Genomic DNA, 21629 nt, shown 5'->3' with positions numbered 1-21629 from the left:
GCAGGGTCGGAAGCGGTCTGCGCATGCCTGAAATCGATCCCGCGTGGCGAGGTGTTGAGAACTAAAACACTTCTTGCATTGCTATGTTTGTATGGAGCATGGGAACTACTGTATAGTCTATGTCTATGTATATACAGCCTGTATAGTCTATGGTACACGTACATAGAGGCGTCAGTTCTCTATTATGTCATTCACTTTGATGTTTCTCCCCAGGTTGTGTATGTAGGTGTTATATGGAGCTTTGTTCCGTTTCAAATGTACCGTGTCGTATTAAAATAGATACAATCATACTATTATTTCATAAATCACATATTATAACAATGTTGTATATCGCAGTGAAAACTGTATGGTTATTAATTTATATAAAACTATTTCTGTATCTATCACTGTAATGTATATCGATCGTATTGCGGGCGACCTTTGACATTTCAGCCATTTTGATTCCCCATCTGCGGCTGCATTATCAAAATTACAGGCCGTGTTTTAATTTAATATATATTTATTTAATGTTACTATATTTAAATGTTTTGTCACATGAACAAAATTTTCCGAGATCTCAAGGCGTGTCGATGACCTTTACTAATTTTAGCGATTTAAAGGATACATCTTAATATAAAACAAATAACACGCAATCCAAAGTATTAAGAATTTTGCAATATATAATATTAATAAATTCGTTTAATGTGATAAAATTTTTATTGAATTTTTTTCCTGTAGGTGTATGTATGTTCTGTTTGAATATAACGAATTTATATCATAGACACTGATAATATATAGAGAAATTAAAAATTCATAAATTGATATTACAAGAAAAAACATGTATGAACCCAATTAATTAGACTCGGTTTTTAATTTTATATTAAAAAAAACTCACTGAAATAAAATTATAACAGACTTTTAATATACTATTGATTAAACCGCCAAAATACAAATATAAATTTGAAAATGGAATTCCATTTATGCTATCGTATTGGTAGATACTAATAATAAATATTTTTCTTTTTTATTACTACTTTTCAGGATTTTGAAAAAAGAATACCATTTATGCCGTTTCTCATTGGTCAATTCGGTAGTTCTAAAATTCAAATGTGTTCTTTTAATGACATTCTTAGCGTCTTGTTATGAGATGTATATTTGACGGCCGTGACGTCATCATTACGACACAGCATGTATTGTGTCCCAAGTTAAAAACTTAAACGTTTATCACATTTTATAGTAAAGAGAAATGAATATTATCATTGAATTTATATACGAACAATGTTTTAAATAATTCTTTTATATATGTAACATTTTTAAATGGAAATATAGTTGTCAATTTAATATATAAATTGCTATTTATTACATATTATAATAAATTTATATTATGGAATTATGTAATGTTGTATGATATGAATACTTAGAATATAAAATGAGTTGTAGCTCTTGACTTAAGGCATATCTCATAGTGAAAGTTGCAACTGCCAAAATCTGTTGTGAAAGCGGGCGAGAGTGATCGATGTCGTAATTATTATTATATATTACAACAAGATACTGAGCCGGATGTGGACATTTTGAATTTTTGAATTTCGAACAATTTGGATTTCTTTTTTTTCAAGGTCCCTTTTTCTATTCGTGTTAACATTTCCCATATTTTTTTTCTAACTCTCATTTAGTTAATTTAAACGAGCATTCTATTTGTATGTTATAATATATTTTTTTACAAAATGTATGAAAAATTAAATATTCAATAAAATGTGTTAATTCAAAATCGAGGTCAATCCTATTATTTAAATGTAAAGGACATAATGAAAGTGAGTTATTTATAATAATTAATAATTAAATATATAAACGTATTTTTAATTCGACAATATTTATTCGCGGCACGAAATAATGGCCGCTTTAAAGTTGACAAGAGTAACACGAGATGTGAAAGTATGATATCCTAATATCAAAAGCAGTCACTTTTTTGCTCATATTTTTTTTTTCTACTTCCAATATACTTAACATCGATCGATTCATTATTTAATCTATCACTGGCAACACACAGACCTTCGTGTATAACATATTATCTATTATCTATGTAACCAGTCGACATATATCACCTACTTAAATCATAGTTTTTGTACGATTGAATTGTGTCATTAGAAAACTTTAGAACGTTTCAACTAATCTAAGCACTGGAGTACTAGATATTGATAATCTTGGCTAGGCTCAGTACGTTCGCTTTAGCACTAGTACCTAAAATACAGGTTCTCAGTTCGCGTGAGCCGAGGACGAAGTTTGACGTACAGACGTTGATAATTTCAATTCAATTGAAACCACCTTAAAACTCCTTGGTTGAAATTGGCTGAATGCAAAGATGAAAGGTTAAAAAAAAACTTTCACTCGAAATATGACATATAGAATGAAAGCTGGCTGGAAAGGATTTAAAAAGTTGTTTATGAAATGCCAATAGGACATTTGTTTTTTTTTTATATTTGATATTTAAATTTGGAACTATTATTATACGTTCTAAAATGCCACCGTTATATTTAAACATATAAATACAATGTCATCGCAATGTTGTAATAGATTCATTAGCTAAAGTGCTGTACACACCGACTTATTTACGGTTTAAGTTAGTTGTTAGTTTGAAAAGCTGAAGGTTATGTTATATTAATTAATTTGTTTATTTGTACACAGATTAAATAATAAGAGTTGAATGTTACATTAATAATGCATATATAAAATATCGGCCAAGATTTAGGACGGGCAAACAAAGTGATAACAATAATCTTAATGAAACAGATAATTAAAAAAAAAATGCCCTTCAGCCCCGAAAGAGAAAAATCATGTTTCCCAAGAGTTTCCTAACATCTGTGTTCTCTGTCTAACACAAGGTCGCAGGTTCGAGCCCTCCTGCTCACACAGTATGCAATACATCTCTGCGGACCTTGATAATTTGCAAGTTTCGTGATAGATAATAATTTGTATACGGGTAATTATAATACAGGCCTCTGCATTAAAAATACAAGCCTCGTTCGTATAACAACAGACAAGATTTTAATACATACAATGATATATAAATGGACACTAAAACGCAACAGTCATTCCCACATCGTGTTACGAAACCCGTACTGGCTTTAGAGTACAACGGACGAACAATCTTAAATTTATTATACATATTACTCACATCCAACGCAATGCATTTGTTACAATCCAAAAGTCACACACAAAAAAGTTTTGCATCCACTGAAAACTCTTTAGTCAGTTATGAAGTGACAGCTGCGGCTGTCAATTTGAGATTTAAAAAAAAAAATTCGGCTGCCAAATTCGAAAGTTTCGGCGCGAAGTACGGCCGCGCGCGCGCCTTCTGCAACACAAACTGAATTTTGTAAGCGCAAGGCGAATGGTTTGGCTCAGCAAGGCAGGACTGTAAGGTACTGGCCACGATAATTTGAAGACTTCTAAACAAGATTTAAATTTCGAACACTGCAAATGTACATTACACACATACAGGAGATTTGAATTACGAACAGTCTAAAATACTGGCCGAAATTATAACTAAAATATATACTTTAAAACTCATACATTTTATTAGAGGCTTATGTCCTTCGTTTTTTTAAACTTTCAATTTAAATTCCATATAAATTCATGTTTAATTAACAGGTCGAAATTTAAAAAATTTATACCCAAAAATCAATGTTCCAAATTTAATTTTAACCCTTGAGTGTTTTCGTTGGCAAATTTAACCCTTTGTTGGTGTCCCTTTGTAAAAATGACAGTACATGTAAAATCCATTGAGCCGAAACCGGGAATACTGGTCAGAGGGTTAAAAAAAAAATGAGGGGTCAAGAATAGATTATATATTATGTAAATAAGACGGACAACTGGGCGCGGTGAGAACAAAAATATTACGACATATACACATATAACGATAGATATCGTATGAAATAAAACATTAACGAAGAACAGAAAAAATTTATATGTTGTCGTAATAATTTTTTTAAATATAATAAATAAAAGATATTAGTCGAAAAAAAACCTCTACAAACAAGCGGTATAATAAGAAAGTAAACAATATAAAACGTCTTATTAATGTATAATGTTTAGGAGATCGCGTCAGACAGACACACAGTGACCTAATTTGTTCTGATAACGATACGTTATCGTATTTCGGTCAATGACCGATATCCTATTGGAAGCAAAGATTTTGGCAACATATTAATGAACACCTGAGATACTCATTATATATATATATATACAATATTAATAACATACAATAATATATGTATAAGATTTAATTTAGTATCTTTTCTGTCATAAACATACAAATGTATTCTACATTTGTGACTTTCTTCTCATACTGTCTAAAACAAAACTAAAATTAGAATATTAATATTATCAATTAATTAAAATAATTTTATGATTATTAAAAAAAAAAACTTTTTAATTCTAATAATAATTCAGCCGACTTATAAGGGAGTTATCAGCGTGACGAGTTTGTACATAAAAAGCAAAAGTAACGTATTTAAATAACTAAAGTAATATTATTATTATATATTTTCATTAATTCAATCCATACACTGAATATATCTCAATTGAACCAAAATTTGAAAGCTATTAGACGAGAAGTATTTAAAGTTAAAATTAATATATATATACAAATAACAACTATAATAGTTGTTTCGTGGATTTGCTCATTTACTAACTTCAATTAATGTGGCCCACTAAGGATCTGGTCTCCAGGCCCCGAAACAATCAGATATTTAGATAATGACACGAGAGCAGAGTTTAGAAATGTATTGATAGGAATACAACCTTGAAAATTATTTTTCAATATATATATATATATTTTTATATGAGCATAATAATCTGTTAAGCGTCACGTGTCAACTCAAATAACATGATATTCAAAATGGCTGAATCGAAAGAAAAAAAACTATTAATTTAAAAACTCACTCATACTATATATTCTTATTGAATCGGGATAAAAAAAAATAATATCTATCGAATAAAAATTCCTTAAAATAGAAAATGATAATAAAACTGACCTGTGTCTATTTCGTTTAATGAAATATTATAATTAAAAAAAAAAAATATTTACAAAACAATCGGAGAAACAAATATAGTTTTTCTTATCTCGTGACATTTTGTTTTTAGATTTATTCGAAAATTCAAACCAGTGATTTTCATTGTCTTTGTACAAAAAAATAATTATATCTAAAATAATATAAGTAGCAAATCCTTAATTTATTATATATAACAGCTTGGGTTCACGAAAGCACAATCGTAATATGAAAAACGAAAGTGTCCGTCTGTGACGTCAGATTCAACGCCTGAATCAATTTTGATGGGATTAAGACGGAGATAGCTTGCTACTCAGATATATCATATTATAAAACGAATATTAATTGTAAATATAAATTTAGTATCGAAAATATATTAAATCGATTTTTTTCTACATACAATAAAACATGAAAGGAAATACGCGTAAAAATATAGTTAAAAAATTAACCTTACAATACAATATTTGAATATAACAAAACACATTATTGGGCAATTTTTGTCAAAGTCATGAATTTTCATATTTTAATGGCCGGTGTAATTTGACACCCTTTAGTTAGCATTCAGTTTGTTATACAAAATAATACAACTGTTGCTAACTATGAAAATAAATATAATTATAGATTATCAAAAATAGATACGAGAAAAACATGTGAATATTACTATATTGGTGAAGAAAAAGATAATATATATTAAATTATATACATATTTTTTAAGACTCTAATTGAGATCCCGTCTACCAATTTAAATTAATCTTGTAACGTACTCACGGAAACTACGTTCGTTCATAACACTATTTCAGCTTACCTGAAAATTAATAATATTATATTAAAAAACACAATTTAATTCTTGTGGCTGAATACTGTGGGCTGTGGCCGTAAATATAAAAAAAAATATGCATAAAAAAGACGGAGTCATCCTCATAGTAAGGTATCACAATATTAAATACATTGATTAAATATAAACATTGTAAAATCAATCAAATTAGTTAAGTAACCATCATTTAAATAAAGACAAGTATGTTATAGCGCGAATCGTCACACTCACACACACATGCAAATAGTAGTAACACAACACACACATCCGTAACCATAAATATTTGAATATGGAATTGTTAAAAAGCAACAACTCAAAACCGTCGGCCATAAGTCATCAAAGACCTAACAAAGACAAAATAAACATATATCTAAACAGGTTCTCATCGCGAGCCCTAACGGATTGCATCCCGGATTCAGACGCACACATAAAAATATCTACGTTATCTCATTCGTACACATCAGCTGAGCGAAACTGTGTCAGTAGCGGTACCGGCCAACGGTACTCAGCGAAAAAACCAGCCGCCGCCGCTGAGCGACAGATGGCGCACCTTTACCGTAATGAGAAAATTCTCAACTTTTATTTTCTCAGAAGCCTATCGGTAAAAGTCATATCTAGGTTTGTGAACACGAATGTTTTCAACTATACAATATAGGTCAACGATAACAACTCTTCATTCGAGACGGCGCTGTATCAGTAAATTACGTTTTATCTATAATTTATGACAAAAACAAATATTCAAGCACTTCGAGTGATGTATACTATATTCATGGAATTACACTTCGCTAGATGTCGTCGCAGTAAATAATGAATTAATCCCCGGACTGGCGATCTCGCGTCCCGTTAAACGGGTTCTTATCTGTGTCAATAGTTTAATGCTATTCGCCGCTAGATGACACTATAAGCAGATATAAAACTGTTAGTATACAATTAAAGTTTTAAATAAATTACGCAAGCACTCAATGGTTTTGTATGTAAAAGCTTTCTATTTTTGTATAATTTTTATAAACATAATACAGTATGGGAGTAAATTGCGAGTGTTTTAATATATTTCAATCAAAAGAGAACTTTAGTCTTTACGTTGAAAGACGAATCAGTGCTTTTAAATTATCTAGACCATTTACGCGAGTCCCTGGAACGTCCATTATATGAAAAAATGTTGTGGAATATAATATAAATAGAATTAATAACTTCCAAACGGTTCTTTTATTAACAAAAGAAACAGTTTTTTAGCTTAAATGTTCCAAAAAATATATGAAATTTTTAAATATATTATAATAATATTGTCATTATTTTTATTCTCAGCGACTTAACAATGCCACGGCTGTGATTGAAATATGACATAGAGGGCGTTGTTGTCTTTTGCGTAAATTATTTTTATATTTCCCATATAAAAGAAAATACAGGTCCGTGATATATGAGGAAACCTTAATATAAGTGCATGTTATAAATACGTATAGGTATTATTCCCAAACGTTTGAGTATTTATAGAAAATAGTCACAGGAAAGTGCGTACTTTTAAACGATTATTATCATATAAATTAATTAGGAATGTAATACTAAAGATTAAAATAATTTAAAATATTATTCAAACGGGGGTTATAAACATATACAAATGATTTAAATCATATTGTGTACACACACAATCACGTGTGTGTGTATATATACAAGTGAATAGTTACGAATAAAATTAGGTTTACAAAATAATCATATAAATTATAACAAGATTTCACATGTTATTTAATTTTTATTAACTTTTGTGTTATTTTGTTTTAATTCAACTCTATTATGTTTTAATTTGATTATATAAAGGTTGCTCACTATTTACTTTATCGTTAAGCGATACGTGAGGCATTATATATATATATATAATAACATATTAAAATTTTCTGTATTCTTAGAACGAGATTCGTCGTTGACCTTAGGACCAATAGTTTCTAAGTTTCTCATTCTCATTTCTCATTCATTCTATCAAACATGGAAAACTATGTAACTGTCAGTTGTTGCGTTTCGTAACTCATACTTGGCGCTGATCGATATTAATTGACAGATTATTAATATCGTGACCGAGGACGGTGTATTGATTTATTAAATTTTTAAAGTGTTACCATTGTGTTTGACTATATCTATTTCACGTGAAGATAATTTTTATATAATAAGGCGAGTGATTTTTTTTTTGGACAAATTTTTAACAAAAACAAAAAACACTCTCAATAACGTAATTATATTTTAATATTATAATTGAATATTTTAACAGATAATACATATGACAAACTATATCTTTTCAATGTATTATATATTAATAATTCATATATTTATTATATATATATATATATATAATGCCTCACGTAACGCTTAACGATAAAGTAAATAGTGAGCAACCTTTATATAATCAAATTAAAACATAAAAGAGTTGAATTAAAACAAAATAACACAAAAGTTAATAAAAATTAAATAACATGTGAAATCTTGTTATAATTTATATGATTATTTTGTAAACCTAATTTTATTCGTAACTATTTGTAACTTCGTAACTGTTGTCACAGACAGACATTATACTTCTTTATATATAATAATATATCTCATACACAAAACAATATTTAGAATTAAAAAAAATAACCAATACTATATAAAAATTAGGTATACTATAGTATTATAATAATTTTAATGTTCGTAGCTTTTAAGTCGTATTTTTCTGACTGAAGACAAAGCTGTGGTTAGAAATAATTCAGATTTAAACAGAGAATTAATATATATATATATATATTTTTTTTCTATAAATATTTTATTAACAACCCTCATCGAGGTGTTCTCGGATCATCAAAATTTAATTGAAAATTTTAACTTATTCTTCATTTTGAACAACGGGAACCGATGGTTAAGTAATTTAACGTAAACTGATCTGTCATCAGATAATTTTGATTCTTAAAGCCATACGAGATCGAGTCGATAAATCAGTGTAATAAATTGGCCGGAATTTAATAACACAACGGACAGAAATTCATAAATCAGCTGTTTAATTCATTCTATCATTCGTTCATTTATTCACTCATTCGTTCGTTCATTCGATGTTTAAAATATAGACACATAATTTTAATCATATATATATGTATGTATATTATTTACTGTATCGGCGTGTTTTAATTGTTAGATATTTTTCGATAATTGCGTCGGAATTTTCTGTATTATATTATGACTAAAATATACATAAGAGAAGAAAATGAAGTTTTTCCTTACAAAAGAATTTTCTATAATATTTTTTTATATTAAATTGATGCTGGATTAGCGCTTGGAACTAAATATTGATGGCTAAAATCCAGCTCACCTCAATTAATTCATTCCTTTCATATTTTAGAGAATATTACAATTCATTTATGATAAAAAAAATAATAAACTATATACTAACATTGAATTAATCGCTCTTATAACCAGATGTAAATAAAAATGTATATTTTGATATAATTTAAAAACATTCCTCTCTATGAAATGTGATGGTTACGTTCAACCGAATCATAAAGACGAAATATTATATATATAATGAGATCTAAGATTTTCGCGAGTATTAATTTAAATGAAACTAGTATTATTCGGATATACTACGCGGATTTTATTATTTAAAAACTACATAATCCCGACGTTTCGGTTACTTTGCAGCAACCGTGATCACGGTATATATATGTTTTTCTAACAACGATAAAAAATTCCTTAATGGTTTTACGGATAAATTTTTTGATTGTATTATTATAATCAACTTGGTTAATCTAGAGCAATAAAGAGTAATAATTTTATAGCCATCTGAATGTAATTTGGATGGTGAATCCATGGAATGCTGAGATTTCGTCTGTCTTAAAGGTTACTGAATGTGAGAAAAGAAACGCGGCTTATGTAATATAAGAATGCAAAGTTTATAAGCACACTGGTTCACTTGTGACTTGACCCAACTAGGATGAATCCGGGAGCAAAAACAACCTAGTTACATTTGTACATTATAATCTTTGACATGACACATATATATATATATATATATATCCAACTTCTATAACATGAGGTGATAAAAATCTTGGAAGATTGGACCCGATAATGAGATGTTTAGGATCTCTAGACAAATTGAATTGATTTTTTTTAATAATATAGATACAACAAATAAATTTATTATCAACCATGGTCCATTATCATCAATAAAAAGAAGTAAAAGAATATTTGATTTTACTTTATGAATGATTTAGTATAAAAAAAATATATACAATTTTATATGTTAATGAGACTCCGGTAACATTTTTCTAAGGTAATAATTTTCATAGTAATAACATTATATGCTTCTGTGTCACTGGCTGCAGCTAAAGCATTGAAATGAAACAAAAGGGAATCGAAGCCTTTAAAATGATATTATTCCATCATGTTAGTTTTATTTTTTATATTTAGACTTTATATACAATTAAAATATCTATAACAGACCCATTTCTGTGTAAATCGCTCGGTACCCTTACCACAAGTTTGCATCACACTCCATACGTATCGTTTCACGTTATCATTTAATAACCTACGTTAATACTATGTGGGAAGATTTATGAATGGAATACTGAAAACTCTGATAATGTCGATACAAGCTTATGGTAGGTGAACGTAATGAGATCTAAGACTTTCGCGAGACGAAACCTCCTTCCTCCTCTCATGATTCAACGGATCCAGCGTGCGGGTGCCGGCTTCATGCTCTGCAGGGAGAGGAGCTGCAGCCGTGCATTGGACTTGCGATACAGGTGTAGGTTAAATTTCATTTAAATGAAGCTCACATTTTTCAAATTACTACGCGTATTTTATTATTTTAACTACAAACCCCGACGTTTCGTTTACTTCGCAGCAACGGGATAACGGGCAGACGGACGGATGGTAGGCTAAGTATTGTAAATTTAATATTATCATTGATATTATACCTCTGCTTATATAATTTTTGTCACTAAAAAGTCTAACCGATTAAGACTAAGTCAAGCGATGTGACAGAAAACTCATATATTAATAAAATTGTTTATTTACATTTTCTTTTTACTCAAATGATCTTTAAAAAAAGTGGCTTTGTGTTTAGGGTGTGAATAACTAATACTCTACTATTAACTTAAAGTCCTTACTACCAGTATACTATCGATATTACATTTTAAACAAAACCACAGGACAAATAGAGTCAATAGAGTTTTCGTTATATAGGATATTATGTAAGAAAGATGATTGATGCATAGTTAATTACTGACCGTGATTTTCAGTATATCTTATAAAGTACCACAAACAAACAACAAACCGAACGTTACAAGGTATTCGTTAAAACCTATAACTATCCGTGTTTATGTAAATACAAACAATATTTGATTGTTTATATAACAGGTTTGAAATATACAATAAATTGTACTCCTTTATTGATTATGAATGTCCCACCGTTGAAGGGTCCCGGCTGGCATTTTGAGGTCTTCCTATTTGGTGGGATAATACATCATCGTAGAATTATTTATGAGACTTAAAGGACAACTGTATATATATGTATATATTTAGTTTCGGGATTCACAGTACTTTGGTTGTTCACAATATTATATCATAGTCAACTCGAGACTAAAAACTATATCCTCCTTTGCATATCTAAATAAATATTTTAGGGTCTGTGAGCATTTTTATAATTTAATAGTTATAACACACGCCAGAAACAAATTTCAAGGCCCATCCCTCAAACGCGATTCACTTAAACGAAAATTTGGACAAGACATCGACTGACGATGAAATGTCCGTGGGTGTATGTTAAGGTATTTTATGTCGATAAAATTAATCGTATTAAAGCCTACTAATATTATAAATGACCGTAACATAAATTCTTGTGACATTCCCATTATTATTCTATTAAAGGTAAAGCTTGCTAGATTTTTAGTATATCTGAAAGTGCCAGTGGAAATTAAAAATTATCGATCACAGACATCCCTGTATTAAAAGCTGATCGCGAGAAATCGTTTCCATATTACCTGAGGCGGTAGTGGTGGCCGCGGTAGTTATCGATGTGGAGGTCGATGTTTCGTTCGGCGTGGTGGAGGTGGTCATCTCTACGATCCTGTCCACGGCTATCCTGTTCCCGGGCAGGATCCCCGGATTCTCTGCTGGTGACTCCTCGATGACTTCCGTCACCTCGGCCTGAGGGCTCGGCGCCGTCTGTGTCAGGTCATTAGCGACGATGACATTGACGGTAGTCAAAGACTCCATGTCAGTGGAGTTCTGTACCGGTATTTGTGCATTATCGATGTAGACGGCCGCTGAGCGCGCGCCCAGGGATTCCATGACGCTCTCAGCGAGGGACCTCGTGGACATCTCACTGATGTCGATGTCCTGTTTGATGTCGATGATGATCTGGTGCCTCTTCCCGCTGCCGGTGCCCTGGTGGACCTGGTGCACGCTCACCTGCGCCTCCGTCACCGGCTGGACGTGGTGGATGACGTGCGTCAGTTGGCCGTCACTGTTATCACGGCCCGCCATTTTGTTTTATCGATATCGCTAACCGACACTTACATTCAAACACTATACGATCAGACTTATGAATCAGTCGGTGTATTAAAGCACGATCTATTCTAATAGAGGCGCGTTTATTAATCTCTAATGAACACAGCTATCACTAGGGTTACGTCAGTTATATAGTCATCGAGTTATCGTACTCTGGTTCCGTACATTGTTTGTTACTGCACTGCACCGCGCAGATGCATAGTAACTGGGTCAGGGGTCGACATCCTCCTAATTTTTATTGATATAGAATCTTTGTGCGTTCTTTGATAGGTAAATGGCAGTGATGGTTGCTATCAGGCACTGTGTTTCACATGGTGTTTTCCAGCTGCGGCGTGTCTGGCTCGCGACCTAGTGTTTTGTTTGGGACCTAGGGACACATTGACACAGTGTCCTATATATTCGGTACGCGTACCGCGGACGCGGCCGTCGGTCGTAGCCACTGTGAGGCCTACGAGGCGTAGCGCTACGCCGCGCAGTGTAGCGCCAGCGCGAATTTCTTCCCCGAATACATCCTACGATATATCTCGAGATATTATTGTAAGGTATGAAATTATGTCACTTATATGTTATAGTTAATATCACCATGTTAATAATAGGCAGTTTAGATCATATATCAATTAAATGTAGCACAAAAATTATGTAGAACAAATATATGGTATTCTATCCCTCGATATTTCTATTCGATTCTCGTGTAAGCCTCTGAGTACTGCCAGCAATCTTACTGCGCATGTTCGTAAAGCGGTTGTCCTCCGTCCCTCTCTAACACTATACCTGTCACACTCCTTCTTCGATCGTTCGGGAATGACGAAAAAGCATATAATAGAATTTATGTCAGTCCCTGGGCGACGTATTACCGACGTACTGGCTGGACATAATTTTTATTATTATTTTTTTTACGACAAATAATCAAAAGAGGTCGTATATATGTATACTCTTTGGTCCTAATTAATATGATTAATATATTTTATTAAAAAAAGACAAACATGTTTCAATATTAATTATCATTTTAAGTTCGTAGGCTATAAGACGCTATATTTGACAGCATAAAAAATATTATTAATAAATATTTATTTGTCATATAAATATGAACAATATTTTTGATGCTGACGGTCCGTTACATAAACGAATGATCCAACTGTCCAAAACAAGAAACTCAAAGTAAACATGCCTATGTCTACAAGTAATTCATTTTAATATGTCTTTACCTACTAGCAGCAAGGACAGATTATTAAAGTAATGATAACTTGTATAGCATCGTATGTTTTATTAAATCGAAATCTAAATTAGAAAATATACAATGAAAAAATCATCGATACGAACACACAAGCGGGATCTATCGATATCGATGATTTTTTAATTCTATATTTTCCAGTTTGAATTCCAATTTTAGTATTTCTACATTATTTTGCTTTAATGCCCGGAAAGGTTAAATATTTTTATCTTATCCCCTCTCTGTACAATTCAATTGTTGATGTATACCAGGTAGGTATACTTTTTAAGTAATGACCTTGCATGACATGGTAATATTAGTATTTCAAAATTTATACATCGTTTTAGGAATATATATTTATTCAGAATGCATTGTTAATATTAATTCCTAAGAATAATTAGTTATCATCATAATAATAGTGAAAGAAAATATTAAGAGTAAATTTTCTACTTTTCACAGTCATACATATATATTAATGCATGTATGTAAACGTGTATATAATACATATGATATTTGTATGTTTTTCTGTTCATAAGATTTTAGTTAGATTTAATTTAATAAATCTATATTGTTGATTAGAAAGGATAAACTGTCGTTTTGGAGTAACGCGGCCTCGTACGAAGAGCACACAGCCTAATGAACTTGGCCAAAAATCATTTTAGGTTTTCCTGCAAATATATTTAAGGAGATCATATATATATTAGTGCTATGGCTTCATAAGCACTGGAACTTGGAATGTTTTAACAATGTTAAAATTTGTTGCACGAATTATAAGGAATTATATATACTATAGTACTGTGTGGAGAAAATACAAAAAAGTTTGACTAATCGAACAAATCTATAAGGGTTGTAGAATATATATATATATATATATATTGTCTGAATCTAATTAAAACTTAATGTCACTAAGCCATTTATCGTTTGACATAAGTTGTCAATGTCATTAATGTCAAGACGTCAGTTTTCTTCCGTCCCAAGTATTGTATCAAATGAGGTTGTATATGTTGCGAGTCATATCGTATAATAAGCGTTTAATTTACTAACTCGATTATAACACCACTCGCCACTATCATACGGCTTCCGTTTTTAGTGATATTTTTATCTGCCTGTATTGATTCCGTTCCTATTTAGGTTCAGCTCATTTTAATACTAAGGCTGTGTTTAGGAACTTTCATATTTCATCTCAATATAAAGGCTATGTTATAATATTTATATTAAAGTGTTTATGCTTTTTATAGCTCTGAAACTACTGACGGATAAAAGTTTAATTTGTTATGATACATGCTTAATAAAAAGTTTAGTTGTTCGAAATTAGCTTATAAAGTTGCGTCCGAGTTGCAGATTTCAGCATAAGGCTTGGTTTACATTAATAGGAGCTAGCGAGGAAACTTCCAAGAACTTCTTTTTATCTATAAAATGTTACTGGTTGAGTTACTTAGTATAAAACCGATTGCCTATTAAAATACTTGTTTTTTTTTGAAGTCAGCTATATATAATAAAAATTTAATTTATAAAATATAAATAAGGGTTGCAATTAAGATATATTATATATGGCCCTTAATAATGTTAAGATTAAATATGTGTGGCAGACGATTACAATAACTTCGTACAAATATAGAGATGGCAAACAAAACATATAATATCTATATTTATATATATATAATATAAAATATATATCTATATATATAAAAATATATATTTTATATGTGTGTGTGTGTATATATATATATATGTATATATATGTGTATATATATATATAGCACCTATTTTTATTTACGAATAATCAGCTGTGATTTGTTTTTTTTTTATTTAAGGACAAAAATTTGTCTATAATAGACATCACGTGACTTATTTGGGGTCATCACTCTGAAAAGTTGATATAAAATTTGTATCGAAGATAAATATGAATGACGTATCGTTTATAGATTTTTTAATAATAATTTATTATTATTATTATTGCTAATAAAATTAAATGTGTTATTGTATACGTATATATATACATTATACAAGTTATGACTGTCTGTATGAATATTGTTCCACACAACGAATGTATGCGCTATACGAACGCCCCAAGGTCGCGGCCCGGTGAACAGCTTTTCAGGTTTAGCAATGCCAGCATTCAGAGCTTGCGGAAAACATATTCTTTACAAAACCTCCAAACGAACTATAAATACGCTTTCAAACTGCATCCATACAATTTTAATGTTTTGATGGACATATTTTTTTTTATTAGCAGTGATAATTTTTTTGCTACTAAAAACCGCTAAATGATTTGCAACAGAATATTTTTTCGGTAATCGATTATAATCAAGCCATTCGCAGTCCCATCTATCGGTGGATAGCGGTACCAAATTATTGCGAATCTAAAAGTAAAACCGTCACGTGCGCCCGCTAACGGGAAATAGCCGAACCGCGTTCATCGACCTGCCATTACGCAACTCTTACGGTAAACTATGACATTGACAGCGCCGTGGCGGGAATATTAAGTTTTTTTTTTTTATATAGGTCATGATTTTTCGTACTGTTATGTGTACAGGTTACACAAGGCCATTTGAGAATTTTTTTTTTTTAATCCTAAACCTATTTGATAAATCTTTTTTAATTCTGCATTAGTTTAACAATTGTAAGTATTTTATTCATAAAATTGGAATTATACAGTGGGTCTAACATTTTTTTTTTGTTCTGTTAACTTTCTCGAAATTGTATGAAAAATATATAAAATATAAATAGCTGTAAAATTTAATATTTTTACAAACATAACGGAATTATGTGCGTGTACAAAAAAAAACTCGTCTCTTGTCGGACCGGTCGGTGTGAATGAACTTTTTCGACATTCATAAACGATAAAAATTTGTTATTTATATTTAAAAAATCACATGTTCTGAATTAGTGAGTTTTTATATATTTCTTAGTATGATATAATATTGTAATAAATCATTTAAATATGCTGCAGTAATAATCGATATATGCACATTAAAAACACAATTTCTTTGAAATTTTGTTAATTATTTTTATATTATAAATTATTTACATTATTACTTCATAGTGCATAGAAATATATTACGATGATACGAGTTTGAGGACGAGCGGTAAGGTTCATTATAACAACTTCCTTATTGTAGGGTTAAAAAAGTATGTCATAGTTTACGCAAAGCCAAGAAAATCAACATGTCTATTTACATAGTCTAATAACAAATTAAAACTCTCGTCCCTTCCATGATTTTAACAAAGACGTCTGTAATATTTGATTAACTCTATATTAAAATGAAAATATGATGTTTTATTGCTTTTTAATTATGTAATTAATTAGGGAAATGTATATTTAGAAGAAACTTCCAGGTAGTGGGTTACAGCGCCATCTACTGTTGTATAGGGAAGTATTGTTGATGATTAAGTGGCAATTTAAGTTAATATAAGAATTTCCTCTTTCAATGCATGACATTATAAAACTTAATCAGCTAGTCCCGTTAAGGCTTTACTGTTAAATAATTTTCTCTTTGTTTTGTCTGTGAGTACAGAGTTAGTAAAAAAAAAAGTGACAAGTAATTTTAAATTATATACAAAATAATATATACGGGTATTTTTGGTCTTTAAAAGACAAGAAGAGTCTTTTAATAGGACTAAACCTCTAAGCATTCCATGGATGCATCGTGTTGCAGGGAGAGGAGCTTCAACAGTGCCTGGGACTTGCGACCCAGGTGAAGGTTTAATGGGTAACTAACTCCTAACTAACGTAATTTATTATTCTAATTTCATTTGTAAATTAACGAAATAAAGAATATTTTGATACAAATTTAATGAATGAATTAAGAATTTTTGTCAAGTACTTAAATATTTGATTGTTAAAGACAGTAATTTTTTTTCGTTTCAAAAATAATCTAAATTATAAGTTTTTATATAATATGTTAATCTTTATTTCTTTTTGTCTTTTATCTTAACAACTTAACTTGTAGATATGTTTGATTTGAATATGTCATAATATTCAAAGTCACGCAATGTCTCGTTTTTAATAATTACAAAAGACCGAATTTCAGAAATTAAACGGCGTCTAGACCTTATCTATATACTTTTAGTACAAGTTCAATGAACTTTCATTAATAAATGTACCTCAAATATAAAGAATTTAAATAAATTTCGAACTAAAAATTTATTATAAACGATAAAGTCTTAATATATATATAAAGACTTTGTCGTTTAAACCTCTTTATGATTTTCGCGCCATTTTCTTTTTTTTTATAGCAGACAAACAACGTGTACACACACACGGCCTACACCTGTCATAGGATTTTTTTTCCAGTCCCACGCCGGATCGCGACCATGTAACGGAGCGTACAGTTACACAGTATGTGGGTGAGGTTGAACCGTTAACTACGTCACGTGTAGGGACGTGACGGCATATCGATATGTCTACAACAGAAACGTGAGCAACGATCAGCCGATATGTTAATATTAGTTATATTTCACGTGTAACAGCATAGAATCTGTATAGTTTCATTTAATGCAAGCATAGTTTTTGAAACCTCGATTAGTAAAGTCAGTTAATTTAAATTAAATTTCCAAAAGGAGTATATTTATGATATAATAAATCGCCTTTATCGTTAGTATCTAACTAGACAACGCTTAAATAAATGAATTATTAAAGTCATCACCCATGAATGGGTCAATACATAAAAAGTATGTCAAAAGTTCAACAGACCCGCTCATTAAAATTCCTGTCAAGTTTATCGATATGTCTATCGACAGCCGCAATCCCTTAGTACCGTATTCTACGTCACGAAGAAAGGGACGTGCCAACGGTACAGGGCTGTGTTACAAACTATCGCTTTTTCCGCTGTTCAGTAGACACAAACTGTAAACTATATAGAGAAAAAGATTCGAAAACGAAATTCTCAGCCAAACTATCAATACTTGGGATTACATATATATTTCTAAGTGAATTAAATTTTTACTTTTATAAATTTTTACTGTATTACAATGATATATAACATGTTATACAAGGACTATTTTTAAAGTTCCATAATTGTTATTTTTTTAACAAGCCTTTTTCTGGGCTCGCCATGTTCTATAGCTAAACTTTGTTTGTGATAACAAATTTAACGAAAACTATTTAAGTTTTACTTTCAAATATTTTGATTGCAATATTCTTGAGTCATAATTAGCTTGTAGCCAATAAATTGCAATTTTCGAAGATAAACTTCGCTTAAGTAACGAATTTTAAAGAATTTATTCATATAGGTACATATATTAAAATAAATTAGACAAATAATGATATTAGAAATAAGTTTAGGATTTAACAATGTATTAGTAAACCAATTAAAACTGCTACATATCATATATTACAAATAACATATGGATTTAAAATAAAATAGAAGCAAAACGTCTTCAAGAGTTAAATTGAAACAATTATTACTGTAATGAAATGACGAGAACACAAAAAAACACTTAAATAATAATAATGATCTTGTAAATCACTTAATCTTATAAATTTCACATAGTCTGTTGCAATTTGTATTACTTGTATATTTTTACGTGAGGTCATTGACCCACCGTTAAATTTCGCTAATGTTTTACGCTCACCATCTGTTTCAATTCGAAAACATTCATTTTTAAGTTAATTTGAAGCAAACTAAAAATCTTCCGACCGTGTTTCGCTGGTTTCAAACTTTCATATTATTATATTATAAGCGTAAACTTACAATTAAACCGTCGAGGAATATCCACTCACCACTATTTTCCATATCACATATAGGTCAAGTTTTAAAAGTGTAAAATGTATGAAACGTTTTAAAATGGATTCTGTTTGCAAAAAAATTGCCGCCATAATGTTGTAAAACATACAGATAATAAATACAATTGTAGCTTGTACAGAATCCGAAGCTGACCTACTTTTTTATATTTCAATGTAATTTAAAAAAAGAAATATTTTTTATTAAATGGTCTGTCATCTTTATATAATTAAAAAGTTTTTTTTTTTGATGAATTAAATGACTTGAGCTTAACGGTAACTTCATGAATATGTAATATGATAATGATGTTTTATAATAGATACATGTATGTGTGGACTAAACGATGATTTTTATTAGTTACCCCAAAATATTTTTTGTTTTAATCGAACAAAGTCAGGATAAATTTAAAACTTCGGTTTGTATGAAATACATAAATACGAACGAAAGTGACACATTTGTAATTGTAATTGACATCTGTCGAATGAAATTCAAATTTCATCTTTGTAAACACTTTGTTTCCGTCAACACAAAAGTGCATTCACCTCGGAAAAAAAAATACCTCGGTGCAGCGGATAAAATGCAAATTTCGAGCTATAGATGATTTAATATATTTTTTGCGTAAAGAAAATCTTACGCTTATAACGTTAAGTAGCAAGATGAAGAAATTTTCTGCTTTGTAAATCCTCCAGTGAGGTATCGCAATCTAATACATCCAATTCTTGTTAACATATTAAATAAACTAAATGATAAAGGTAATAAATAAAAAACTCACCTCGTATAGTGCTCGGCATTTTGTTTTAATCCTTATAAAATCAAACACAATCACTAGAATCTAATGCATCCATATTTTATTGAGAAAAGAAAAACAAAAAAAAAACACACTAAACACTGTCAGTAGTATAGTTTCGCGCCACTCGCTGTCAAAGTCAGAAGTCAAATCGCGCGGGTTGTTAACTGCTGTAAGGCTGAACATACGTCCATGTAACTTGGTGTTGTGATTGCTTGTGCTTTTTTCGTTCCGCGCGGCGGGCAGCACTCGAGGTAACTGTAATTTTTTTTAACACAGCTGTAACGGTGAGGCCGGTTCTGTGGATCTTCAGAATCTTGAATCGATTGGTGTTCAATCAATTCTTTGAACGCGTATCTAATGCTGTTTTTGCACGACGAGGATTCACCATGACCGGATAGTTCCAACGACCCCTCGCCACTCTAAATACCGCAACTGCATTACCAATTGAATTTATTAACACATTTCGATGGTTATAAGTTCCGTAGACAAAATGTACCTAGTGTCTATAACTTGAGTCAATATCTTTAGAAGTAATTGATAATGATCCTGAACATAACGGGCAGGCTATGACTATGAAATAGAATTTAAAAAATAGACATATTCAGAAAGCAGCCCTCTAATAACCTGCATAATGACATTTGTTCTCTATGAAAGTGCCATATACTATACCTCTCGAAAACACTTGATATAACAATAGTTATCGTCACAGCTGAATTCATTGATATTGAAAGTATTAACTATAGTTTTTGATTTGATCATATTATGTAGTATTAATGAAGCTACGTACTATTTTAACAAATATAAAAGGTGTAAACCTAAAGGAATACAGCTCATTCACAAGACAACAACAGTATTATAAATGTGTGCCTAAAGTTCAAAGTACTCGTGAATATGACGTAAAAATATGTTGTCGGAATGTTATTTTTCTTCGTATATAATATAGGACAAATTAAATAAATCATGTCTCTTATGTATATATATATGTTATAAATAAAATAAAACCACGAAGAAGTAGGTACAACACGATTCCTAGCTACCTCCTTGTTATGAAGCTGGTTACAGGACATCCCAACGGCCAACACCACACTACACTAAAATGTATTTATTGTTTTATAATTTATTTCTTTGTTTTTAGCTTTATATGTTACCACAGAAAATACGTATTTTAATATGTACTTACATATGAAAAATAAAATCATTGACACTGGCGTTTTTGGGTCGCATCACTCGTCGAAATATTAATTAAACATTTGACATAATAATTATTATTTGAATTATTTTTATTACAATGATATCTAAGACTTTCGCGAGTTTTATTGGTTTACATGAAACTAATGTTTTTCGGCAGACGAGAGACGCTTGCTGTAAAGTAACCGAAACGTCGGGAGTACGTAATTTTTTACAAAAATAAAGCACGCGTAGTATATCCGAAAAATGTTAGTGTCGTTTAAAATAAAAGAATATTCTAGAATTACTAGTCCCTTGTATTAACCGAGCATCGTTTTTTAATCTGACTTAAATATCAGTTATGAGACGA

The 21629-nt window shown here is 30.4% G+C and overlaps 1 protein-coding gene across 6 annotated transcripts in view; it reads right to left on the bottom strand.

Moving 5' to 3' along the window:
• Positions 1-20299, bottom strand: part of LOC116776079 (probable nuclear hormone receptor HR3) — a 63815-nt gene extending 43516 nt beyond the window's left edge. For 4 of the 6 annotated variants that reach the window (XM_061525290.1, XM_061525296.1, XM_032669168.2 and 1 more), the window contains exon 1: positions 11838-12357. In XM_061525290.1, the coding sequence (XP_061381274.1) occupies positions 11838-12342 (505 nt within the window). In that variant the 5' untranslated portion in view covers positions 12343-12357. Of the gene's footprint in view, positions 1-3151; positions 3297-11837; positions 12358-20074 lie in introns of those variants that run through there. The other 2 variants (XM_061525297.1, XM_061525293.1) reach the window with 2 other exon arrangements.
• Between the last annotated feature and the right edge of the window lie 1330 nt (positions 20300-21629).

This window comes from Danaus plexippus, chromosome 28 (assembly GCF_018135715.1).
Source record: "Danaus plexippus chromosome 28, MEX_DaPlex, whole genome shotgun sequence".
Lineage (NCBI taxonomy): Eukaryota > Metazoa > Arthropoda > Insecta > Lepidoptera > Nymphalidae > Danaus > Danaus plexippus.
This window is presented reverse-complemented; position numbering and strand designations above follow the sequence as displayed.